The 24,693-nt window shown below is 42.0% G+C and overlaps 1 protein-coding gene across 3 annotated transcripts; it reads right to left on the bottom strand.

The window, feature by feature from the left end:
- Positions 1–2,293: 2,293 nt before the first annotated feature.
- On the bottom strand, positions 2,294–19,159 carry LOC107983296 (oocyte zinc finger protein XlCOF6). 3 transcript variants are annotated; one of them, XM_016996375.2, is made up of 5 exons: positions 19,018–19,159; positions 16,256–16,852; positions 15,907–15,989; positions 14,175–14,295; positions 2,294–5,234 (listed from the first exon to the last, which is right to left on the bottom strand). In XM_016996375.2, the coding sequence occupies exons 2-5, from the start codon at positions 16,803–16,805 to the stop codon at positions 3,559–3,561; spliced, it is 2,430 nt and encodes an 809-aa protein (XP_016851864.2). In that variant the 5' UTR covers positions 16,806–16,852; positions 19,018–19,159; the 3' UTR covers positions 2,294–3,558. The 3 variants fall into 3 exon arrangements, with proteins under 3 accessions (XP_016851864.2, XP_062829048.1, XP_062829050.1); XM_062972978.1 differs by lacking the exon at positions 19,018–19,159 and adding an exon at positions 18,509–19,008; XM_062972980.1 differs by lacking the exon at positions 2,294–5,234 and adding an exon at positions 8,048–12,187.
- Between the last annotated feature and the right edge of the window lie 5,534 nt (positions 19,160–24,693).

Raw genomic sequence — 24,693 nt, 5'->3', positions numbered from 1 at the left:
TAGATCGAATAATGGTATAAGGAAGTATGGAAATTGGCAATAAATGATAAGCTAACATGCAAATTAAAAGTTAAAAGAGGGATATGGGAAAAATTACTTTGAGGGTGTATGGGGAAAATTTATTGAGAAAGGACTTCAAAAAAAGGATTGAGGGCTTCTGCCTCAGGAAGAAATGAGATGTTGGTTAGACAATACATAAGAAGTGGCTCGGGGTGGGAGAGGGGATACACAGTGGTGAAGAAATGTAGATGGACAAATGTTAACGTAATAATAGATATAAATCAACAGTAGATATAAAAGAATAATGCAAGTATTGTATAATAAATTATATATCTGCTATGTGATAAAAGTGATTATTGTATGGAAAATTTTAAATTCAATAAAAACTATTTTAAAAAAATAAAGCCATATAAGCTGAGAAACTGTAAAAATGACAGGTTCAGGGCCTGAGATCTGGCAGCCGAATGACTCCTGAATGTCTAATCCAGAGTTTTTAAAACTATGTTTGGGGACATGTCAGTATGTTGGCTGCAGCGTGTAGGTGTGCCGCATGAAGGTAATGAGAAATCTCTGAGTCAAAGCGAAATTGGGAATGCCAGCTAGCACACAATTCTTCATTTCTGCTCTGTGAACCTTTATACAATACCCACAGAATTAATCCATTAGATGAGGAGTCTATGATGGTCAGGCGCAAAGAGCCACAAATGAGAACGGTGCCAGTAGTTTTGCAGAGAAACCAACTTGGCTTTGCACAGAACTTGAATTTTGCCAGAGTTTATAGAGGAATCCAATGTGTCATCTGATCAGGAATTGAGGGGTTGAATTGAGGGGACTTGAGGGGAATTGAGGGGACTCCTGCGAGGTGCCAAGGAACTGGTCATTTTGTTTTTGAGAAGGACATCCCCCCCCCCCGCCCCCATACACACACACACACTCAATCTGAAAGAGAATGAGATCAGTGGACGGGTTTCCATCTTTGGAGGCTAGAAGGAAGATTGTGGATGTGAGGGGAAATGTCACAAAATTGGCCACCATGGATCGGGAGTCGCCTGATGCAGAACAACCCTCTCAGAAGGTAGGAAAGTGCTGCAGTGGATATTTACGGTTGAGCAGGGGCTTGAACTCTCTTCTCCACAGTTGTAGTTGAACACTCAAGCCGCTATATCTTAATCTTTGTTCTGTGTATTTTAATATAAATATTTCATAGAAGTAAATTCTAATACAGTATGTATATTCTATATAAAAGGAACGGATAAACTTTGGTCCTCCAGGTGTTTTGGACTTCAACTCCCACAATTCCTAACCGCCGGTAGGCGGTTAGGAATTGTGAGAGTTGAAGTCCAAAACACCTGGAGGGCCAAAGTTTGCCCATGCCTGCTGTATAATGTTTATGATTATATGTTTTGTAACCTGCCTCAAGCTACAAAGAGAGGAGGGTAAGAAATAAAATTATTATTAATCTTATTAATAATAATATGTTCCCCTTACATAGGGTTTAGTTTCAGGAGGCTGGAAAACAGCAGCCAAATGGACTACGGGTAAAGGAAAGGAAGACTATGGTCAGGCAAGAATAATAAGCAAAAAAGGAAATCAATCACCAAGGACCAAGAAGGGAGCTGGGCCCCAAGGGAGATGTCAGTATCACCGTGGCACTCACACAATGTATTTTCTAGAACTTAGAGCAGGCATGGGCCAACTCCAGACCTCCAGGTGTTTTGGACTTCACCTCCCACAATTCTGGCTCCTAGGAATTGTGGAAGTTGAAGTCCAAAACACCTGGAGAGCCAAAGTTGGCCATGTCTGACTTAGAGGATGTTCCCATACCTTATACAAATATTGGTTCATAAACAAGAACTTATTCTTTTTCTCTTTCCTTTTCCAAAATCTTTTGAACCTGTAGTCGGAAAGCAAAAGCTAGGAAATGGTAGAAAGAGGCCAACAAAAAAGCAAGGATTGTTTTGATCCCACTGACAATTAAAAATGAAATTCCTAAGCTAAATTACCCCTTAAGGTTCAGGCCTAGCCAGGGGATCCACTGTGCAATCCCTGCCTTCAAGAGTCTTGTGCGAAAACAGTGTTTGCTGGAACTAGAATATTTTCTATTTTAGAGAAAAGATATTGTTTTCTACTCATGTGAATTCTTTGCTATTAAAATTAGAATCCCCTTGGTGGGTTCTTCATACATGATTAGCATGGCTTCTTGTTGATCAAAAGGTAAGTGAAAATCTGCAGATGAAAAAAGCTTCTTCCGTCCTTCAAGCGTTTCTATAAGGAGAAGGGAACACAAGCAATCTCCAGATGAAGTTTTTATTATTGTTATTATTATTATGAAGCCCAAACAGCTTGGGTATATACCGGTATGTACAGTAGAATTAATCCAATTCAACACCACTTGAACTGTGATGGCTCAATGCTATGGATTTATGGGAGTTATAGTTTCACAAAGTATCCTTCTCTACCGAATAGTGCTGGTCCCTCACCAAACTACAACAACCAGGATTCTATGGGATTGAGTCAAGGCAGTTAAAATGGCTGAAAACTGCATTCATTCTGCACATAGGTGTATCCTGAACCCCTTCAAAACTCCCATTCCACAACCCTTTTTCAGTAAAGCTTATCACATTTAACTCCAAATGAGAAACAGTGAGGCTTATAGACTCTTAAAAACAGGCCATGACCACTGACTTGGGTTGGATGAACACAACATCTACGGATTTCTAATCTTTCACACAGACTAAACTATGGTTAGCTGCATGTTAAGAAAAGCTGGAAATTCTCATTTCACTGAAACTCTAGGGCACCCTGCATTTTGGGCAGAGTATGGACAGTACAATGTGAGCCAGTCAGCTCTTCCCAGGAGCTGGTGCCTATGTGCATATTTATCTGACTGTGTCTTCTCAAACAAGTTACTATATGCCAGTGGTTCTCAACCTGTGGGTCCCCAGGTGTTTTGACCTACGACTCCCAGAAATCCCAGCCAGTTTACCAGCTGTTAGATTTCTGGGAGTTGAAGGCAGAAACATCTGGGGACCCACAGGTTAAGAACGACTGCTCTATGCCTTCATTTCTGATTAATGGTGACTTGAAGGCGACCCTACCATGAGGTTTTCTTGGCAGGATTTATCCAAATGGGCTTTGCCTTTGCCTTCCTCTGAGGCTGAGAGAATGTGATTTGCTCAAGTTCATCCAGTGTGTTTCCAAGTAGGGCTTTGAGCTCTGTTCTCCAAAAAGGTAGTCCAATGCCCAAAGCATTACACCATTTAGCCACATGAAAACTTTATTTGTCTCTCAAAATCTACAAAACTGTAGAAGAAGCTGCAGAAGTTTCAGTGAACTTTCTAAAACAAGCACAAAACATAAGAACTTGCAGCTGAAAAGAAAAAAAAATCAGTGTGGATACCACATCATATCAGCTGGCGAAGCACCAGCAAGGCCAGTATTAAACTGAACCTGCCAGCTTTTTCTTTAAAAGTGTGTCAAAAGAAGACATAAGACGTCTTGAATGAACTGTAAGACTATACAAAAGCTTTAATAGCTTTCCGTCCACACGTATTTTCTTCATTGTGTGAATATTTCGGTGACTGTTGAGGGCTGATCTGATTGAATCTCTTCCCACGCTCTTGGCACTGGATGATTTTTCTCCTGGTGAGTTTTGAAGCCTGTTATTGAAATATAACTCTTTCCACACTCCAGGCATTTATAAGGTTTCTCTCCTCTGTGATACATTTCATGCCCAATGAGATTTCTCTTATGAGTGAAGCCTCTACCACACTCCGTGCATTTATGTGGCTTCTCTCCTCTGTGGGATTTTTGGTGCATCTTTAGGCTTGCGCTCCAACGGAAACTCTTCTCACACTCCAGACATGCGTATGGTTTCTCTTCTATATGACTTGTTCGGTGATTTTTGAGGACTGACTTCAAGCTAAAACTCTTCCCACAATCTAGGCACTTGTAGGGTTTCTGGCCTCTGTGATTCATTTCATGCCCAAGGAGACTTCTTTTTTGGGTAAAGCCTTTACCGCACTCCAGACATTTATATGGCTTCTCTTTCATGTGTGTTGTTAGGTGTCTGCTGAGGTCTGCATTGTAATGAAAGCCTTTTCCACACTCCAGGCATTTGAGTGGCTTCTCTCCCATGTGGTTTTTTTGGTGTCTACAGAGTTCTCCTTTTTGATGGAAGCCTTTTCCACACTCCAGGCATTTGTGTGGCTTCTCTTTGGTGTGGATTTTTTGGTGTCTACTGAGGTCTCCTCTTTGATGGAAGCACTTTCCACACTCCGGGCATTTGTGTGTCTTCTCTCCAAAGTGGCTGTTTTGGTGCCTCTTGAGGGCTGAACTATGACTGAAACTCTTCCCACACACAATGCAGGAGTACGATTTCTCTTCTGTATGACTATTCAGGTGAGTTTTGAGGACTGATTTCAAGCTGAAACTCTTCCCACACTTCAGGCATTGATAGGGCTTCTCTCCTCTGTGGTTCATCTCATGCCCTATGAGAGTTCTCTTTTCAGCAAAGCCTTTTCCACATTCCAGGCATACATATGGCTTTGCTCCTATGTGTTTTTTTTGGTGCCGTGTGAGAGTTGACCGCCACCTGAAACTCTTCCCACACTGCAGGCATGTGTAAGAATTTTCTTCTGTATGACTATTCTGGTGACTTTTTAGGACTGATTTGTAGCTAAAACCCTTCCCACACTTCAGGCATTTATAAGGCTTGTCTCCTCTGTGATTCATTTCATGTCCAATAAGATTTCGCTTTTCGGCAAAGCCTTTTCCACACTCCAGGCATTTATATGGTTTTTCTCCCATGTGTGTTTTTTTGTGTCTACTAAGGTTTCCACTATGATGGAAAGTTTTTCCGCACTCCAGGCATTTATATAGCTTCTCTACCATATGGGATTCTTCACAGTTAATAAGGTGTATACTATATCCGAAGCCATCTTCCATTTGATGGCATGTAGGCTGTCCTTTCTGTATATTATCTGTGACATGATCATTCAGATATAATGCCTGATGGAAGAAGTCATTCTCGTAGACAAGGCAGTTCCAGATATCCCCATCTTTGTCTGTTATTTCTTGGACTGGTATTTCCCAGGCGCCAGAAGGAAAGTGATTCCTTCTATCTTCTTCTGCTTCCATTCCTGTGCTCTCCTCTTCCTCCTCTTCACATCTCTCAGTTTGCAGCAACGCTTCACATGGCACATCCCCATTTTTACTCCCTGGTCCATCACCACCTTGAAAGAAAAACACAAAGAAAGAGTGAGAAAAGGGAGCATAAAATCAGTCAATTAGCAAAAATGTTAGGTGAGAGAATGAGAAAGAAGATTTGAGATCTTGCTATAGAGGAGAGAACCATGTCTCATCCAAGGGGTGGGGAAGCTGTGGTCTTCTGGAAGTTCACAAAATAGTAGTTGTGCTGTATGAAGTCAATTTATATTTCTTTGTTATGAGTGCTAAATCATTCTTTTTACGGCATAGGTTGAGGAAATGGTTTTTCCCCTGACATTAAGCCCAGTCATGTCTGGGGGTTAGGGCTCATCTCCATGTCTAAGCCAAAGAGCCAGGGTTGTCCATAGATGCCTCAAAGGTCACGTAGCTGGCCTGACTGCATGGCACACCATTACCTTCCCTCTGGAGCAATACTTATTGATCTACTCACATTTGCATGTTTTTGAACTGCTAGGTTGGCATAACTTTACAGCATAACTTTACAGCATAACTTTACAGCATAACTTTAATCATATCCTGTGGGGGTTCGTGTTCTGGGAGATGGCAGAATAACCCCTGCTTTTCCTATGGGTTAAGAACGAATTTGAAGAATAATAAGTTGGAACATGACGAGAAATTATCAACAAGGAAAAAGGCAAAGATGCAAAGAAATAAAAATCACCAACAAAAAGCAAGAAAGAGGAAGTAAATAAGGAAAATGAAAGCAATTTCACTGACGGGAGTGAAGGAAAAATCAGAGTTGGTAAGGCAGTATCGGGTGGAAGAAAAACAACAAGATATGACAAAACTAGTTGCTGTTTATTTGTTCTGTCACTTCCAACTCTTTATGACCTCCTGGACCAGCCCACACCAGAGCTTCGTGTCAGCAGGCCGTAGCCACCCCCAGCTCTTTCAAGGTCAAGCCAGTCACTTTAAGGATAACATCCATCCATCTTGCCCTTGGTCGGCCTCTCTTCCTTTTTCCTTCCATTTTCCCCAGCATCATTATCTTCTTTTAAGGTATCCTGTCATCCCATTATGTGGCCAAAGTATTTCATCTTTGCTTTTAATATCCTTCCCTCCAGTGAGCAGTCGGGCTTTATTTCCTGTAGTATGGACTGGTTGGATCTTCTTCGCTCAGCCTTCCTTATGGTCCAGCTCTTACATCCATAGGTTACTACGTTGAATACCACTGCTTTAACTATGCGGATCTTCATTGCTAATGTGATGTCTCTACTCTTAACTATTTTATCGAGACAAAACTAGAGATGAGAGAAATCCAAAAATAACAGACTATCTAAAACAACTAAAACAGGAATTCAAAGCTGGCCTTGCCAAGAAGAGAAAACCACTCAAAGAAGAGTTGAAGAATATCACTGCTCAGGTGACAGGTATAAGAAAAACAGGAGGAGATGCATTAGAACTAATCTTAAGAGATGAGGAAAGGCTTAAGCATTTTCATGAAGAGATGTAACAATTAAAATATAAAGAAGACCAACATTACTGAGAAAACATTTGTGTATGCAACTTTGAGGAGCAGGAGGAAAACCAGAATAACCTTTTAGAATAATATTTGGCATGGTGCAGATAACTAAAGCCAGATGTCTAAATACTACAAGATGTTCAATGTGTTGTCGAAGGCTTTCATTGCCGGAATCACAGGCTTGTTGTGTGTTTTCTGGGCTGTATGGCCATATTCCAGAAGTATTCTCTCCTGGCGTTTCACCCACATCTATGGCATGCCTGCCTTAGATGTGGGTGAAACGTCAGGAGAGAATACTTCTGGAACATGGCCATACAGCCTGGAAAACACACAACAACCCTATTACAAGATGATATCGAACAAATTCACAGTGGATCGGCAAAAATATTTAGATCACCCCCTACCAAGAGCTCCACAAAATATCTCATCATTAGATATGCAAGATATTCAAAGAAATTGCAAGTTACAAAGATCTGGCAATCACAGGAGGGAAATCTTTTGAGGTTCATTAACAGTTTTAAATATGCTCATGACTCAAGAGAAGGCCTGGCAATACCAAATTTGGAACTATATTATCTATTTCAACTAATTCACCTAGGGAAATTAATTAAGTATAATAACTCTGTTTTAAGGATACAAGTCAAAAGAAGCCAAGCACGAAAGTTATTATGACACAAGAAAAAGCAAAGCAAAGTTAGAAAATGCAAAAAAGTTGGACAACCCTTTTCCTGAGGATTTGATTAGTATATGATCCCAATATAATAATAAAATCATAGAGTTGGAAGAGACCTCGTGGGCCATCCAGTCCAACCCCATCCTGCCAAGAAGCAGGAAAATCTCATTCAAAGCACCCCGACAGATGGCCACCCAGCCTGTTCAAAAGCCTCCAAAGAAGGAGCCTTTACCACAGTCCGGGGGAGAGAGTTCCACTGCCGAACAGCCCTTCTCACAGTGAGGAAGTTCTTCCTAATGTTCAGGTGGAATCTCCTGTAGTTTGAAGCCATTGTTCCGCGTCTTAGTCTCCAGGGCAGCAGAAAACAAGCTTACTCCCTCCTACCTACCCTATGACTTCAACTCACATCTTTATACATGGCCCTCATCATGTCTCCTCTCACTTAGCCTTCTCTTCTGCAGGCTAAACATGTCCAGCTCTTTCAGCCGCTCCTCATAGGGCTTGTTCTCCAGACCCTTGATCATTTGAGTTGCCCTCCTCTGGACACATTCCAGCTTGTCAACATCTCCCTTAAGAACATTCTTGCTCCATTCTCAATCACCCCCTGTCCATTTTTAGAATATCATTTTTTTTCCAACATGAAAATAAATATAGTCCATTTAAGAGGTAGAAAGAGAAATGGATCTATACAAATTATTATTTATTTTTATCAGGAGAACCTATTTAAATGGAACAATTACAAAACCAATTCAAAGCCAATTAATCTATCTTGGTGACTATTGGTACAAATAAACACATTTCAGACAAATATAATCAGGAAACAAACACTAACATTATTTGAATCAATCTGCAATGATAATTCAAACCAAACCAAAGGACAAGTATCAAAATAATATCAGATAATTCAGGAAGTATTGGGAATCAGAGCTAGGGTTTAAAATAGAAGAGAAACAATGGGACTTAGTCAATGTATAGACCAATTTCAGAACTACTGAAAGAAAATGTCCTGAAAATTATACATAGATGGTATTACTATCCACTGTATTACTATCTATGTATTACCCTACATAGAGCTACGGTAGCGCAATGGGTTAAACCCTTGTGCAGACTGAACTGCTGACCTGAAGGTTAGTGGTTCGAATCCACAAGAGGGGGTGAGCTCCTGTCTCTCAGCTCTAGCTTGCAGGGACATGAGAGAAGCCCTGCGTAGGACGATAACACATTATGGCATCCCCTGGGCAACGTCTTTAAAGATGTCCGATTCTCTTACACCAGAAGCAACTTGCCACAATTCGCTTCTGACACGATTTTATAAAACACCCAAAAAACATAGAAATAATAATGGAACCCCTAAACTATGTGGAGAAAGTGTAGAGAAATGGGATTGGACCCACATGTGGCTGTGTCTAAAAGTACTGTAGAGTCTCATCTATCCAACATAAACAGGCCGGCAGAACGTTGGATAAGCGAATATGTTGGATAATAAGGAGAGATTAAGAAAAAGTCTATTAAACATCAAAATAGGTTATAAGTTAAGCACCAAAACATCATGTTATACAACAAATTTGACAGAAAAAGTAGTTCATTACACATTAATGCTATGTAGTAATTACTGTATTTACGAATTTAGCACCAAAATATCACAATGCATTGAAAACATTGACTACAAAAATGCATTGGATAATCCAGAACGTTGGATAAGTGAGACTCTACTGTATGAAGATTTTGGGATGAAATTCTAGCGTGGATAAAATAGTGGGGAAAACGGTACACTTCAGGGGGGCTCTACTAATGACTTTGGTATTTAAAAGTAAGAATGAGAATTTGGTAAATAAAAATCTTGTATTACTATGCCACAAGACTCAAAATAGCCAGAACATGGAGGAAAAAACTAGAGAATGTATCAATAAAGAATTGGTTAAACAGGATATGGGCTATAATGCTATCAGAAAAGTTAACCAACAAATTAAGATTAGCAAAAATAAAAATAAAAGTAAATCTATTTGTAAATACATGGAAGCAATTTAGTAGCTACATGTTCAAGAGCAATGGTGAGTTTAAACTAAAGAATTATGGACGACCAATTAGAAAAACATACTATTACATGTAATGGAGAAAATTAGAATAACTAAAAGCAATAGAATGGGTAGAGCTGGATTTGTATAAAGCTATATGAATGATGGGGCAGGGGAGATGGCATAGCAATATAATTGTGATATAGTTTTAAAAGTATTTAATATATTTTAAAAATAAAACTATTTTTAAAAACTCTATCATATCATAGCCCACAATAGAGGGTGATGTTACTTCCAATCCAAAAATATCTGAGACAATTTTAGTAAATTCTAATTTATTTGAATGCAGTGTTACATTAGCTCCTTGGGTACCAGATTATATATTTTTGTTTCTTCCTCGTGTTTTCCAAATCATTCTGTCCTTAAAAAGACCTTAATAAGATGCAGCTGGAAAATGCCAGCCACCAAATTATCCCCATACGTTTTCTCCACTTTAATCTTGTAGGTCTTTCTTTCACATGAATTTCAAGTGTTTCTATAACTTTCTGAAGTTTTACAATGTTATAAATTCTATTATTATTATTATTGTTATTATTGTTATTATTAATACCCCATTTTATCTCTCCCAAAGGAGACTCAGATCATTTACGGCAAAATCCCTTTTCACAAGCCACTCTACTACTATACTTTTTAGGTGTCCTTGTAAAGACCAGCTGCTCATAAGTACTGCCTAAAGGGGAATAGTTTCTTCCAACCCTGATTAGAAATCAGATGTGCTGGACATTGGTGACTTGTGACCCTGAGCTATGCTGCAAGACTGTAAAAAGAGGTGGCAATCCCTAGACTGATCTTTGAGAATGCTCAGAGCATCTCACCCAGCATATTCTTTTTTTTTTTTAATTGGCACCTGGCAGACGGTGCAGGGTGACAAAGGCAAGGACAAACGGATTGAGAGACAGCTTTTATCTTAGAGCTGTAACTACTGCATATACGCACGTATAAGCCTAGAGTGGGAAATACAGCATCTACTGGTAAATTTCAAAATTAAAATAGATTACATTAATTGAGGCATCAGTAGGTTACATCTTTTTGAATATTTACCGTATTTCAAAGAAAAACAGTAAACTAGCTCTGTAAGTGGAAAATGAGGGTCAATAAAAACAATATAGTATCAACAATAACTTAATAATAATAAAACTTCATTTGTATCCCACCCTATCTTCTCAAGGGGACTCAGGCTGGCTTCCAACATAGTAACAAGTAAACATTCAACAAAAAAATTAAACAAAAGACAATACTAAACACTGTACAATAAGTCAAAATAAACAGTTGCATTAAATAATTATAAAAAACCAACAGAGGTAAAATGTCATATCAGTTCCCTTTCTGTTTAAAAGTACAAAAACCTTAGCTTAATCAGAAATCAAGAACCCAAGAGTTAAAATCTTTCAAAGCTGGATTCCTCCTCCTCCTCATCTGTATGTCCAAACAGAGTTTCAGCTGTAGCTGCTGTGAGGTTATCGGCATAGACATTGTCATCATCACTGATTTCACAATCATCACCATCACTACTATTGTTCTCATACAAAGCACTCTCTTCGCTGTCATCCATAGAATTACTAATGCCACATTTCCTGAAAGCATGTTGCACCATGTCCTCTGGAATCTCTTCCCATGCATCACGAACCCAATTTGCTATCAATTTTATGTCGGGCTTCATCACATTTCCAACTTTTTTCAGTCGGCCTTGACCAGACGACATCCATTCATGCCACATCTTTCGCAAACGGTCTTTGAAAGCTTTATTTAAACACACATCTAGGGGCTGCAATACAGATGTAAGCCCACCTGGAACAACGGCCAAAGTAACTTGAGAAGACTCTGCCAATTTTTTAATGTCATCAGATGTGTGGGCTCTGAACATATCCCAAACTAGCAATGATGGCTTTGTCTCTAAGGCTGCTCCTGGTCGTCCGTTCCAAATTTCTTCCAGCCATTTTTTTGTTCCATCTTCATCCATCCAGCCTTTAACATGTGTGCGCACTGTAATTTGTGGTGGGAATTCTACCTTTTTAGGCAAGGTCTTCGTTTTAAAAATAATGACAGGCCGCAGCTTAATTCCATTAGCCAAACATGACAGAACGACTGTGAAATGGTTTTTTTCATTTCCGGTGGTTCTGAGGGAAATAGTTTTGTCTCCCAAACTTGCCACAGTTCTGTTGCTTGGAAGATCAAAGGTCATAGCTATTTCATCCATATTCCCAATATCACCCAGGTCATAATTATGGATCAATCTTTGTTCTATGATGAATGAATGGAATGACATCACTTTTTCATTCAGGTCTTTTGGCAACTTCTGTGAAATCTTTCTTCTTTCCCGCAAACATAGGGCAAACCTGTTCATGAAGCGATTACACCATCCTGCTGAAGCAACAAAATTTTCAATGCCTGGTGCTTTAAATTGGTCCTCTTTAGCCATTTCAAGGGCACGTAAGCGAATTTCCATGCGTGTTACGCAGTAACCATTTTGACGACACTCCATAACCCAGTTATTCAATTCAGCCTCTAGAGCCCCATATGAAGTTGTTAAACCACGTCGAGCCTTTCTTGACTTTGGAATCTTTTCCAAGTCAGCTTTCCTTTTCCGCCACTCCCTCACTTGTTTTTCATCAACACAGAATTCCCTACTTGCAATACTGTTATTGCTTTCTTCTGCTCTTGCCACAACCATAAGTTTGAAACCAGCTTCGTATGACCTGCGTTTTTGTTTTGGTCCAGGAATACCGGTAGAAGTCGAGGGCTCCATTTCTAACAGGACAAAAAAAAGATTTTGAAAAAGAATGTTCTTCAAGATGGCTGCCCGCTCCTTATTTCCTCTCCCAATATCCAAGATAGCCTTCTTAATCTCTTGCCCGATGGCCGACTTTGTGATGTATCCCTCCCAATATCCAAGATGGCTCACTGCTACAGAATCCTGGCAACTGCAGTTTGGTATAATACCATCATTCTTTGGCAGTGAAAGCTAAAGACATTGTAAAACTACAAATCCTGGGATTCCAAAGCATTGAGCCATGGCAGTTAAAGTGATGTTCATTCTACAGCACTATTGATGTACCCCGAAGATGCATAGGATGCTTCTGTACCAGCCATGGGCAACCTTTGGCCCTCCAGGTGTTAGGAATTGTAGGAGTCAAAATCCAAAACACCTGGAGGGCTGGATGCATGATTAAGACATTATTGCCAGCTTACTAAATTTGGCTGTACAGTGTTCCCTCACTTATTGCGGGGGTTAGGTTCCAGGACCACCCGCAATAAGTGAAAATCCACAAAGTAGGGACGCTATATATTTCTACATTTCTATTTTAGTAGTTATACACTATTTTAAGTCTTTATCAAACGTGTGTTGATAAATCGCCTCCTCCTCCCGTTGCTGCCTGGGCTCCTTTTCTCTCCCTTCGGCTTCTCCTTCCTCCCTTCCTTAGGCTGTACACTGTTATTTTTTATGATTTATAGTATTGTTTTAGAGTTTATTGAAAACCCGCGAAACAACAAATCTGCAAAAAGCGAATCGCAAAGTAGTGAAGGAACATTGTATATGCTTTGGGCGAGGGGGCAGAAATTCCCTTAAAGCCATCTTGTGCAGCTTCCAAAACCCAACACTTGAGAAAGTTTGCACTACAGCTAGGTATTTCCAAGGTCGTGCCCATTTGGCGAATACACAGTACCCTTTTTGAGATTGATCTAAATGCAACTTTGAGCATTAATGTTAAGGGGACAAAAGAATCAATAAAGGAAAATGTGCCCAGGAATTTTCCCACTTATGGTAATATACAACATGTTGGCACATCTGGAAATGTGTTTTCTCCTGCTATTAAAAAAGCATGTTCTGTATATGTCCCAAAAGCTAAAATAGTTTAGGACATTTCTGCTATTTTTCCAGACATGTATCTGGTGATGGAGGTTTGTGCTCAACAACTACTTTCTGGTAAAATCCACACTGTTCCATCTACCAGATGATATTTGATAGAGCCTTTTCAAAGGCAAGAAACTATCTACCTTAAACAGAACTGAGCCTTTTGTGTTTTTCTACAGTACGGGGAGTTATGGTTTGGTATGGTATCGACCCTCTTCAGCAGGGAAGCACTTTTTTGTGTCAGGAGCAACTTGAGACATTTCTGGTGTGAGAGAACTGGCAGTCTGCAAGGACATTGCCCAGGGGACACCCGGATGTTTGATGTTTTACCATCCTGTGGGAGGCTTCTCTCATGTCCCCATATAGGAAGCTGCAGCTGACAGATGGAAGTCACCCCACTCCCCGGATTCGAACCGCCAACATTTTGGTCAGCAGTCCTGCCGGCACAATTGAACCTGTGGTAGTTGAGGTAGCGCCAGAGTGCAATCCTTCTCCTGCTGTTTGGCATCTCCTGCTGTTTAGCGTCACCTATCTCTTTATGCCACCACCACAGCCGCTTCTCCTCCTCCGGCCTGCTCCACGGAGGTGAAGGCCAGCTGGCTTCAGAGCCTCACCTCAAGGCTTGACTTCAATATAAGTTGAGGGAGGCTTTTTCAGCCCAAAAAAGGGCTGAAAAACTTGGTTTATATTCGACTATATACGGTATATTGAACTTAATGGCTTCACATTGCTGTGGCATTGGGGGTTGTGCAATGGTGGTAGGAGTGTGGAGGGAAAGGTGTGTTGTTTTGTGATGTGTGCTTGTGAAGAATTTAATTTCTTTGTACAATGACAATAAAGTTATTCTATTCTATTGACCAACAAGAGGAAAAGGATCCCTACCAAGAGAAGCCACCATCATATAATTCTGCTCCATGACCTCCCAGTGCAGGATCTGTTGATCAGGATTCAGCAGGGCCCACTCCACCTCACTGAAACGGACAGTCACGTCCTCAAACAAAACCTGAAAGAAGAGAATTTTAGACACACAGATCAATAATGTGTCCTCTACTGTTAAGCAGACTCCAATATATACCACAGCCGACCCAATTAAAGTCTAGAAGCACACAGCAAAAGAGAAATTGACCCCATTCATAGAATCATAGCGTTGGAAGAAACTTTGAGGGCCATCCAGTCCAACCCCGTCAAAAAGCAGGAAAACTGCATTCAAAGCACACCAACAGATGGCCATCCAGCCTCTGTTTAAAGGCCTCCAAAGGAGCCTCCACTACAATCTGGGGCAGAGAGCTCTCATGGTGAAGTTCTTCCTCATATTCAAATGGAACCTCCTTTCCTGTATTTTGAAGCCATTGTTCCACGTCCTAGTCGCCAGGGCAGCAGAAAACAAGCTTGTTCCCTCCTCCCTGTGGCTTTCCCTCACATGTTTATACATGGCCCTCATCAGATCTCCTCTCAGCCTTCTCTTCTGCAGGCTAAACATGTCCAGCTCTTTAAGCCACTCCTCGTGGGGCTTGTTCTCCAGACCCTTGATCATTTTAGTCACTCTTCTCTGGACACATTCCAGCTTGTCAATATCTCCCTTAAACTGCAGTGCCCAGAATTGGACACAGTGTGATTCCAGGTGTGGCCTGACCAAGGCAAAATAGAGGGGTAGCATGACTTCCCTGGATTTAGACATTAGACTCCTATTTATGCAGGCCAAAATCCCATTGGCTTTTTTAGCTGCCGCATGACATTGTTGGCTCATGTTTAGCTTGTTGTCCATGAGGACTCCAAGATCTTTTTCGCACCCATTGCTGTCAAGAACTCATGCATTCATACTCTTCCACAATATCATTTATCCTATATTCACCTGTGTCATCCTCTTATTCCTGTGTGCTACGTATTTATGTTCCCCTTCTTTTGCCCGGACAAAACAATAATTTATGGCACGCAGGAAGAGGAAAAGATGCTGGATCCAATGGGGTAAATGAAGTGGTGTGCTGAGCTAGCTCCTCCTCAACTCCTGAGGATGGGGTTAATACATGAATGTTCACATGACAGCCTCAACTTTGGGAGACAGGGTTTTAACTAGCATCTTTTTTATCTGTTGTAAACTGTGTTGAGTCCCAAACTGGGAAAAGGGTAATATAAAAAATAGTAATGGCAACAACAAGAACAAACTACTACAGTCATCTCTTTACATTTGTAGATTTCAAGACTGTAGTGGAGTTCTTGTTCCTAGTTAAAACACTTAACACATTTTGAGACTTATTAGGAAAGTTGGGCAGAAACAGAGTGCAGGCTTTGAGGGGATGAATAACTCTAAATTATCTCGAATAAAAGATCGAACATAGGGTTCAGTCCAAAGTGGAAAGCACTATACAGGCCCCTGGGATGCATCTACAGCAGGCATGGGCCAACTTCAGCCCTCCGGGTGTTTTGGACTTCAACTCCCACAATTCCTAACAGCCAGTAGACTGTTAGGAATTGTGGGAGTTGAAGTCCAAAACATCTGGAGGGCCAAAGTTTGGGCAGAAGCAGAAAACAAACAAAAGAAGCTCCCAAACCTTGCGAAATGGCTCTGGACAATTCTCCAATTATCCCCAGTTCATTTCTACTACAATTCTTTTACCTGATCCTGTTCCATAAAGGCCATTTCTCTTCCTTCATAAAGTAATGAGTTATTATGCCTTCCCGGTATCCACAGTTCACCTCCTGTGCCAAAGAAAGGAAGAGAAAGAAAATTTAGTTTCTTTATTCATTTCTCAAAATTCATTTTTTGGAGTGGGGATATGAAAGGGTTTACTACAATTTAAATAACACAAAAATGGCACTTTATGATGTTCTCAAGGGAAGGATCAGAAGAACTCGAGAGAAGGTTTTATCCAGCATAAGCTTTCATGGGATGCATCCAATTCCATACATATATATATATTCTCATAATAGCAAAGAAAGGAAGCAAGCAAAAGAAGGCTTCTTACCCAGTGGTGCAACAACGTTGTCACCCTCCAGTTGAATCCACCTGGAAGGCAACCTCAGACTGGTGTCTGGTGGAGCCTCCTGGGCCTGAAGGATCTCTCCCTCCGGCTCCTTTTCTTGTATCTTCTCCTCTTCTGCCCGACTCAGGAGGAATCCTTCAGCTAAAGCCACGGCCTGGGAACTGGTCTCTGCCCCACATTCCCTCACCCAGCGCTTCATCTCCGGAGGAAGGATGGCCAAGAACTGATCCAGGATCACCAGGTCCAGCATCTCTGCCTTTGTATGTTCCTCAGGCTTCAGCCACTGGGAGCAGAGTGTGTGGAGCCGGCTGCAAACCTCTCGTGGCCCATCAGCCTCCTGGAAGCGGAAGCGCCGGAAGCGTTGGCCCTGAAGGACTGAGCTGAACCCCTTCTCATCGACAGCATCTTGTCCTGTTCTCCCCTTGGATACAACATTTCTCCTGCCCGGCATTTTACTGGGCTCTCTTCCTCTTTCGGGGCTGAGTGGGTCTGGCTCCTCCATCTCCAACCTGGGCTCCAAAACTGCTTCCATGCTGGTTGAAGAACCTCTTCCCTTTTTAATATGTCAGGAAGCGAAGGCTACACAAGACAATAGGGAATTCAATAAGCTACACAAGACAACAGGTGAATTAACAAGATCAATTAACAAGCATTCATTCTATGGTGTAGATCAGACACGGGCCAACTTCGGCCTTCCCTCCAGGTGTTTTGGACTTCAACTCCCACAATTTCTAACAGCCTACCGGCTGTTAGGAATTGTGGGAGTTGAAGTCCAAAACACCTGGAGGGAAGGCTGAAGTTGGCCCATGCCTGCCATAGCACTTAGCTCTTTCATTCAAAATGATCTTAACAGATTAGAGAGATGGGCCAAAACTAACAAAATGAAGTTCAACAGGGACAAATGCAATATCCTTCACTTTGACAGAAAAAATGGAATGCAAAGATACAGAATGTGGGACGATGCCTGGCTCGACAGCAGTATGTGCGAAAAAGATCTTGGAAGCCTTCGTGGGAAGGAAGGTGATGCAAAGCGACAGCAAAAAAAAAACCAATGAGATTTTGGCACTTTATTAAACTAGCTATTACACACTTTGTTTTGACCCTCCCATTTTATTTCTTGGTGGTGAAATTGTATTCATGATTTTTATCTTGTTTCCATGGTTTTATTTGTATAATTATGCTTATATCTATTTCATTTGGTTGTATACTGTTATTGTTATTCATTGTTTTGTTTTATATATTTTAACTTGTTTACACCTTGTTTTCTTTCGGGCTTAGCCTCATGTTAGCTGCCTTGAGTCCCTTTGGGCAGATGGTGGCAGGATACAAAAATAAAGTACAGTAGAGTCTCACTTATCCAAGCTAAACGGGCCGGCAGAATCTTGGATAATAACTTGGATAATAAGGAGGGAGTAAGGAAAAGCCTATTAAACATCAAATTAGGTTATGATTTTACAAATTAAGCACCAAAACTTCATATTAGACAACAAATTTGACAGAAAAAGTCGTTCAATAAGCAGTAATGTTATGTTGTAATTACTGTATTTATGAATTTAGCACCAAAATATCACGATATATTGAAAACATTGACTACAAAAATGGCTTGGATTATTATTATTATTATTAAAATAGGAGTCTAGTGCCTAGATCCAGGGAAGTCATGCTCCCCCTCTATTCTGCCACTTTTCCTGGAATCACACTGTGTCCAATTCTGGGCAATGCAATTAAAGGGAGATGCTGACTCTAAGCTGGAATGTGTCCAGAGAAGGGCAACTAAAATGTTTAAGGGTCTGGAGAACAAGCCCTTTGAAGAGTGGCTGAAAGAGCTGGGCATGTTTGGCCTGCAGAAGAGAAGGCTGAGAGTAGACATGATAAGGGCTATGTATACCTAGCAGTTTGAAAACATGCAAATGTGAGTAGATCAATAGGTACCGCTCCAGCGGGAAGGTAATGGCACTCCATGCAGTCATGCCGGCCACATGACCTTGGAGGTGTCTACGGACAACGCTGGTTCTTTGGCTTAGAAATGGAGATGAGCACCAACCCCCAGAGTTGGTCACGACTGGACTTAATGTCAGGGGAAACCTTTACCTACTATAAATATGTGAGGGGGAGTCCTAGGGAGGAGGGAGCAAGCTTGTTCTGTGCTGCCCTGTAGACTAGGATGCAATGGAGCAATGGCTCCAAACTTCACGAAAGCAGATTCCACCTGAACATCAGGAAGAACTTCCTGACTGTGAGAGCTGTTCAGCAGTGGAACTCTCTGCTCTGGAGTATGATGGAGGCTCCTTCTTTGGAGGCTTTTAAGCAGAGGCTGGATGGCCATCTGTCAGGGGTGCTTTGAATGCGTTTTTCCTGCTTCTTGGCAGAATGGGGTCAGACTGGATGGCCCACGAAGTCGCTCCCAAGTCTATGATTCCTTCCCCATTGGAGGGGAGGAGGGAGGGCCCACTGCAGAGACCACAACCACCTCTTGGGCTTCCCACGTGCCCTTAGGCCCCGCCTCCCGCCTCGAAAGGCGTTCTGGGAGTTGTAGTCCCCAGCTCTGCCCCATGGACTCCGGCGGGCCTTTGTCTCCTCCTCGCCTTCTCCCCAGAGACAGCCTTGCTTCCTAGATGAGTGATCACGAGGGGAGGGGGGCTCTCTTCCTCGCCGCCCTTCACTCTCCCCTCTGCCATCATCACCCCCTTCCCTCCAGATCTGGCGACCCCCAAAAATATGGGGGAGAGCGGGCGATGACTCACCCCATCGCCCTGGGAAGGAAGGCAGGAGCACAGATAAAGCGATATGGACCAGCTTCTTTATCAGCTTGCTCTCTTTTCCTCAGCCGGCCGCCCCTTTGCCGGGTCCAGCTTTTCTCCCGGGCTCCTTTGCGCGGTAGTGGGCGGGGCTTCTCTTGCGGAAGACACGCCCCTTTCCACGCCCCTCCCTTTGGCTCCTTCCTGCTCTTTTGGGGGACCTCCTCCCCTTGCAAATCATAGAATCATAGAGTTGGAAGAGACCTCATGGGCCATCCAGTCCAACCCGTCCTCCTCCTTTTTCCCAGGGATGTCTTTGCAGGCCAAGAAGCTCCTTCCTTGGAGGCTTTGAAACAGAGGCTGGGATGGCCATCTGTTTGGGGTGCTTTGATTGTGTTTTTCCTGCATGGCAGAATGAGGTTGGACTGGATGGCTCCTTGGGATTTTTTCCAACTCTAAATTCTATGAAATGAGCAAGCCAGGCAAAGCCCAAGGAATACTGAAACGCCTTCCTGCTATCTACAGTAGAGTCTCACTTATCCAACATAAATGGGCCGGCAGAATGTTGGATAAGCGAAAACGTTGGATAATAAGGAGGGATTAAGGAAAAGCCTATTAAACGTCAAATTGCGTTACGATTTTACAAATTAAGCACCAAAACACCATGTTTTACAACAAATCAACACAAAAAGCAGTTCAATACATGGTAACGTTATGTAGTAATTACTGTATTTAGTAATTTAGGAAACAACCCTGTCACAAGATGAGGAAGAGGTGAAAGACAATTGTTGCCAATTGTACGCCGCCCTGAGTCCCTCCGGGTGAGAAGGGCGGGATAGAAATAATTTAAATAAATAAATAAATAAATAAAGACAACTGGCACCCATTTCCATTTATAAGACAATACCTCAAATGCACGAGATCCCATCTGATTTCAGATCAGTCATGGGCCAACTTTGGCCTTTCCTCCACGTGTTTTGGACTTCAACTCCCACAATTCCAAAGTTGGCCCATGACTGATCTGAAATCAGATGGGATCTCGTGCATTTGAGGTATTGTCTTATAAATGGAAATGGGTGCCAGTTGTCTTTCCCCTCTTCCTCATCTTGTGACAGGGTTGTTTCCTAAATTACTAAATACAGTAATTACTACATAATGTTACCATGTATTGAACTGCTTTTTGTGTTGATTTGTTGTAAAACATGGTGTTTTGGTGCTTAATTTGCACCAAATTGGCTGTTAGGAATTGTGGGAGTTGAAGTCCAAAACACCTGGAGGAAAGGCCAAAGTTGTCCTATGCCTGTTTTAGTTGCTAAAAAGGACTGTTGATAGGTGCTAAAAATGACTTTTGATAGCTATCATGATCCGGTCTCTCCGTAACGACAGCATTGCTGTAGCTTCATGTCTGTAAAGGTAATTGAAACACGTGCCCCACTATGATTTAGCTTTTTGTGGATTTACTTTTCCATACGAATGACTTTAAATAGCCCAAATGCCCTAGACCTGTCTCATTTTGGAATTGCCCTAAGTCAGCTCTTACCATTCTGCTAGGATGGTTTCTTCCTTAGGGAGATACTTTGGTGTCTTCTTAGACTTATCCTTTTCTACACTACTTGCATAGTATGCTTTTTCACCATTATTAAATTTAGTTTAAAATGACAACAGATTTTCCAACATTTAATGTACAAGTAAAGTGAGGGTATTGGAGAGGAATCACTCCAGCAATCCAAAATTTAAAAACAGGATGTCATCTCTGAATGACAGACGAAAAGAGCTAGGTAGGCCTATTAGACTCAAGCCAGGTGTCACAGGAGGCTGACATGGGTAAGACACCAGTGTGGATACCACCTCATATTAACTGGTGAAGTATCAAAATTCCAAAAAACCAAAAGTACAACTAAGTTGAACTTGCCAGGTTCTTCCTCAAAGTAAGCCAAAAGAAGATTCAAGGTGTGTTGAGCCATCTCTCAGTCCAAAGAGAGGGAATCTATACTGTACAAAAGTTAGAGCAGTTTTCTTTCCACGTGCATTTTCATCATTTTGTGAATATTTTGGTCCCGACTGAAAGCTGCAATTCTTCTCTTGTAAGACTTTCCAGGGGGGTTCTGAGAACTGATTTGTAAATATAACTCTTCCCACATTGCAAGCATTTATAAGGTTTCTCCCCTGTGTGATTCATTTCGTGCCCAATGAGACTTCTCTTTTGAGTAAAAGCTTCATCACACTCCTGGCATTTATAGGGCTTCTCTCCTGTGTGGGTTTTTTTTGTGCCTCTTGAGATTTCCACTTTTACTGAAACTCATCCCACACTCCAGACATGTGTATGGTTTCACTCCTCTATGACCCTTCTGGTGGATTGTAAGGTCTGATTTGAAGATGTAATTCTTCCCACATTCCAGGTATTTAAAGGGTTTCTCTCCTCTGTGAGTCATTTCATGCCCAAGGAGACTTCTCTTTTCAGCAAAGTCTTTACCACACTCCAGGCATTTATAGGGCTTCTCTCCTGTGTGGGTTTTTTTTTGGTGTCTGATAAGGTCTCCTTTTTGATGGAAGCATTTTCCACACTCCTGCATTGATATTGCTTCTTTCCCACGTGAGTTTTTTGATGCCGTAAAAGGGCTGATTTCCAACTGAAATTCTTCCCACACAACAGGCATGCATATGACAGCTCTTCTGTATGGCTATTCTGATGCCTGTTGAGGTTTCCATTTTGAAGGAAGCTTTCTCCATATTCCAGGCATGCATATGACTTTTCCACTATATGGGATTTCTGACAGTTGGAAAGAATCATAGAATCATAGAATCATAGAATAGTAGAGTTGGAAGAGACCACATGGGCCATCTAGTCCAACCCCCTGCTAAGAAGCAGGAAATCGCATTCAAAGCACCCCCGACAGATGGCCATCCAGCCTCTGCTTAAAAGCCTCCAAGGAAGGAGCCTCCACCACAGCCCCGGGGAGAGAGTTCCACTGTCGAACAGCTCTCACAGTGAGGAAGTTCTTCCTGATGTTCAGGAAGGTCTATATTATATCCAAAGCTTTCTTCCAATTGATGGCATTTAGGTTGTCTGCTCTCTGTATGGTTTGTACTATTGCCATTGAGATATAATGCCTGATTGAAGAAGTCATTCTCATGGACAAGGCAGTTCCAGATATCCCTGCTTTGATCTCTTACTTCATGAATTGCAGTTTCCCTGGTGTCAGCAGGGCACTGGTTCCTTTTATTTTCTTCTGCTACCATTCTCATGTCCTCTCCTTCCTCCTACATCTTACTTTTTCCAGCCACACTTTACATGGTGCTCTGCCATTTTCACTCTCCTGTCCATCACTTCCTCGAAAGAAGAGAGACAAACAGTAGGAAAGCATGAAAAAGGGACACACGAAATCAGTCAATTGCAAGAAATCTTTTGAATAGGATAATGGGAAAGTAGGACAGGTGAGAATTTTGCTATGGAGGAGAAGTCATCGAAAGGGTAGGGAAGCTGTCGGGTGACACCTCCCATCACAGTACAGCCTACTGTCATGGTGGTTTTGATACAACATGCATTGTCCTCTGCTTTCAATAATAATAATAATAATAATAATAATAATAATAATAATAATAATAATAATAATAATAATAATAATAATAATAATAGCAGCAGCAGCAGCCCCTATACCAGGCATGGACTACCTTGGACCCTCCTTCCAGGTGCTTTGAACTTCAACTCCCACAATTCCGAACAGCTGGTAGGCTGTTATGGATTGTGGGAGTTGAAGTCCAAAACAACTAGAGGGCCCAAGTTGGCCCAGGCCTGTTTTAAATTGAATATTGTATTATTTTAGCTCAGTTGCTGGGTTGAGTCACTTATAAGAAAGACAAAGGGGCATAAACAACAACAACAACAACAACACACCAGACCTCACGGTTGTGGAAAAGAAAAAGGTTTGGCTTATTGATGTTGCCATACCAGGTGACAGTCGAATTGATTTTTTTTTTTCGTGTCAGGAGCAACCGGAGTTGCTTCTGGAGTGAGAGAATTGGCCGTCTGCAAGGACGTTGTCCAGGGGACGCCCGGATGTTTTGATGTTTTTACCATCCTTGTGGGAGGCTTCTCTCGTGTCCCCGCATGGAGCTGGAGCTGATAGAGGGAGCTCATCCGCACTCTCCCCGGGTGGGATTCGAACCTGGCAGCTTTCAGGTCAGCAACCCAACCTTCAAGTCACTTAGTCCACTATGCCATCTGGGGGCTCCAGTCGAATTGATAAAAACAACAAGAAAAATTCAACCATTATCGAGACCTCAAAATCGAACTGCAAAGGCTCTGGTATAAACCAGTACAGGGTTTTTTTTCTCGTGTCAGGAGCAACTTGAGTCGCTTCTGGAGTGAGAGTGGCTGTCTGCAAGGACGTTGCCCAGGGGACGCCCGGATGTTTTGATGTTTTTGTTTTTTTTACCATCCTTGTGGGAGGCTTCTCTCATGTCCCCGCATGGAGCTGGAGCTGATAGAGGGAGCTCATCAGCGCTCCCGGGTGGGATTCGAACCTGGCAGCTTTCAGGTCAGCAACCCAATCTTCAAGCCACAAGGCTTTAGTCCACTATACCATTGCGGGCTCCATACCAGTACAGGTGGTCCTGGTGGTAATTGGTGCACTAGGTGCTGTGCCAGAAGATCTCAGCCGGCATTTAAAAACAATAAACATTGACAAAATTAAGATTGGTCCACTGCAAAAGGCCACCCTACTGGGATCTGCACACATCATCCAAAAATACATCACACAGTCCTAAACGCTTGGGAAGTGTTCGACTTGTGATTTTGTGATACGAAATCCAGCATGTACAACTTGTTTGTTGTGTCATATGTGCTTTTGTGTGAAGAATAATAATAATTATATTAATAGCCTAGTATCATACATGGCGACCAGTGGCTACCATTGTTACTTCCTTTCCTGGAAATTCTTCTAAGACCAATGGGCAATGGCTTTAGAGACCAGCAGTGGCCCTGGACCGCTACTCTGAATTGCACTGGTGTGGGTCACAAGGGGCTAACATGCTCCAAAGGTACTAGAAGCTCTCATATCTGAAAAGCCAAACAGATCCAGCCCTGGGAGATGGGAGGCTAGCAAGGAATGCCAGGAGCTGAAGGCAAGATTCAGAGGAAGGAATGGCCAAAACTCTCTTACATCCCTTTCCTCTTGGAAATTCACAGGATTGTCTGAAGTCAACAGGCATCTTGAAGGCACATATGTACATACAGAATAACATTTTGGGATGCTGAGGAAATGTCAAGTACCATCACAAAATGGTTGACATGAGATCAAAGTGGCCACTCACAATGCAACCCTGTCACAGGATGGGAAAGTGGTGAAGTGAAAGACAACTGGCCCGTTTCTGTACATAAAGTGCTATTCAACATCTTTATCAATGACTTCAACAATGGAATAGAGGGCATGCTTATCAAATAATGGGCAGGTGAAACCAAATCAGGAGGGACAGCTTATACCCCAAAGGCCAGGATCAGAATACACAATGACCTTAGGATCCATCTCACGCAGCATATTCTTTTTTAAATTATTACCATCTGGCAGATGATACAGGGTGACATAGATGAGGACAAACAGACAGAGAGGTAGCTTTTATCCTAGAGCTGTAACTATACTGAACTCCATGGTTTGGCATTGATGTGGCATTGGAGGCTGTGTG

This window comes from Anolis carolinensis, chromosome 2 (genome assembly GCF_035594765.1).
Source record: "Anolis carolinensis isolate JA03-04 chromosome 2, rAnoCar3.1.pri, whole genome shotgun sequence".
NCBI lineage: Eukaryota > Metazoa > Chordata > Lepidosauria > Squamata > Dactyloidae > Anolis > Anolis carolinensis.
Note: the sequence above shows the minus strand (reverse complement) of the source record. Positions and strands in the feature narration are given on the sequence as shown.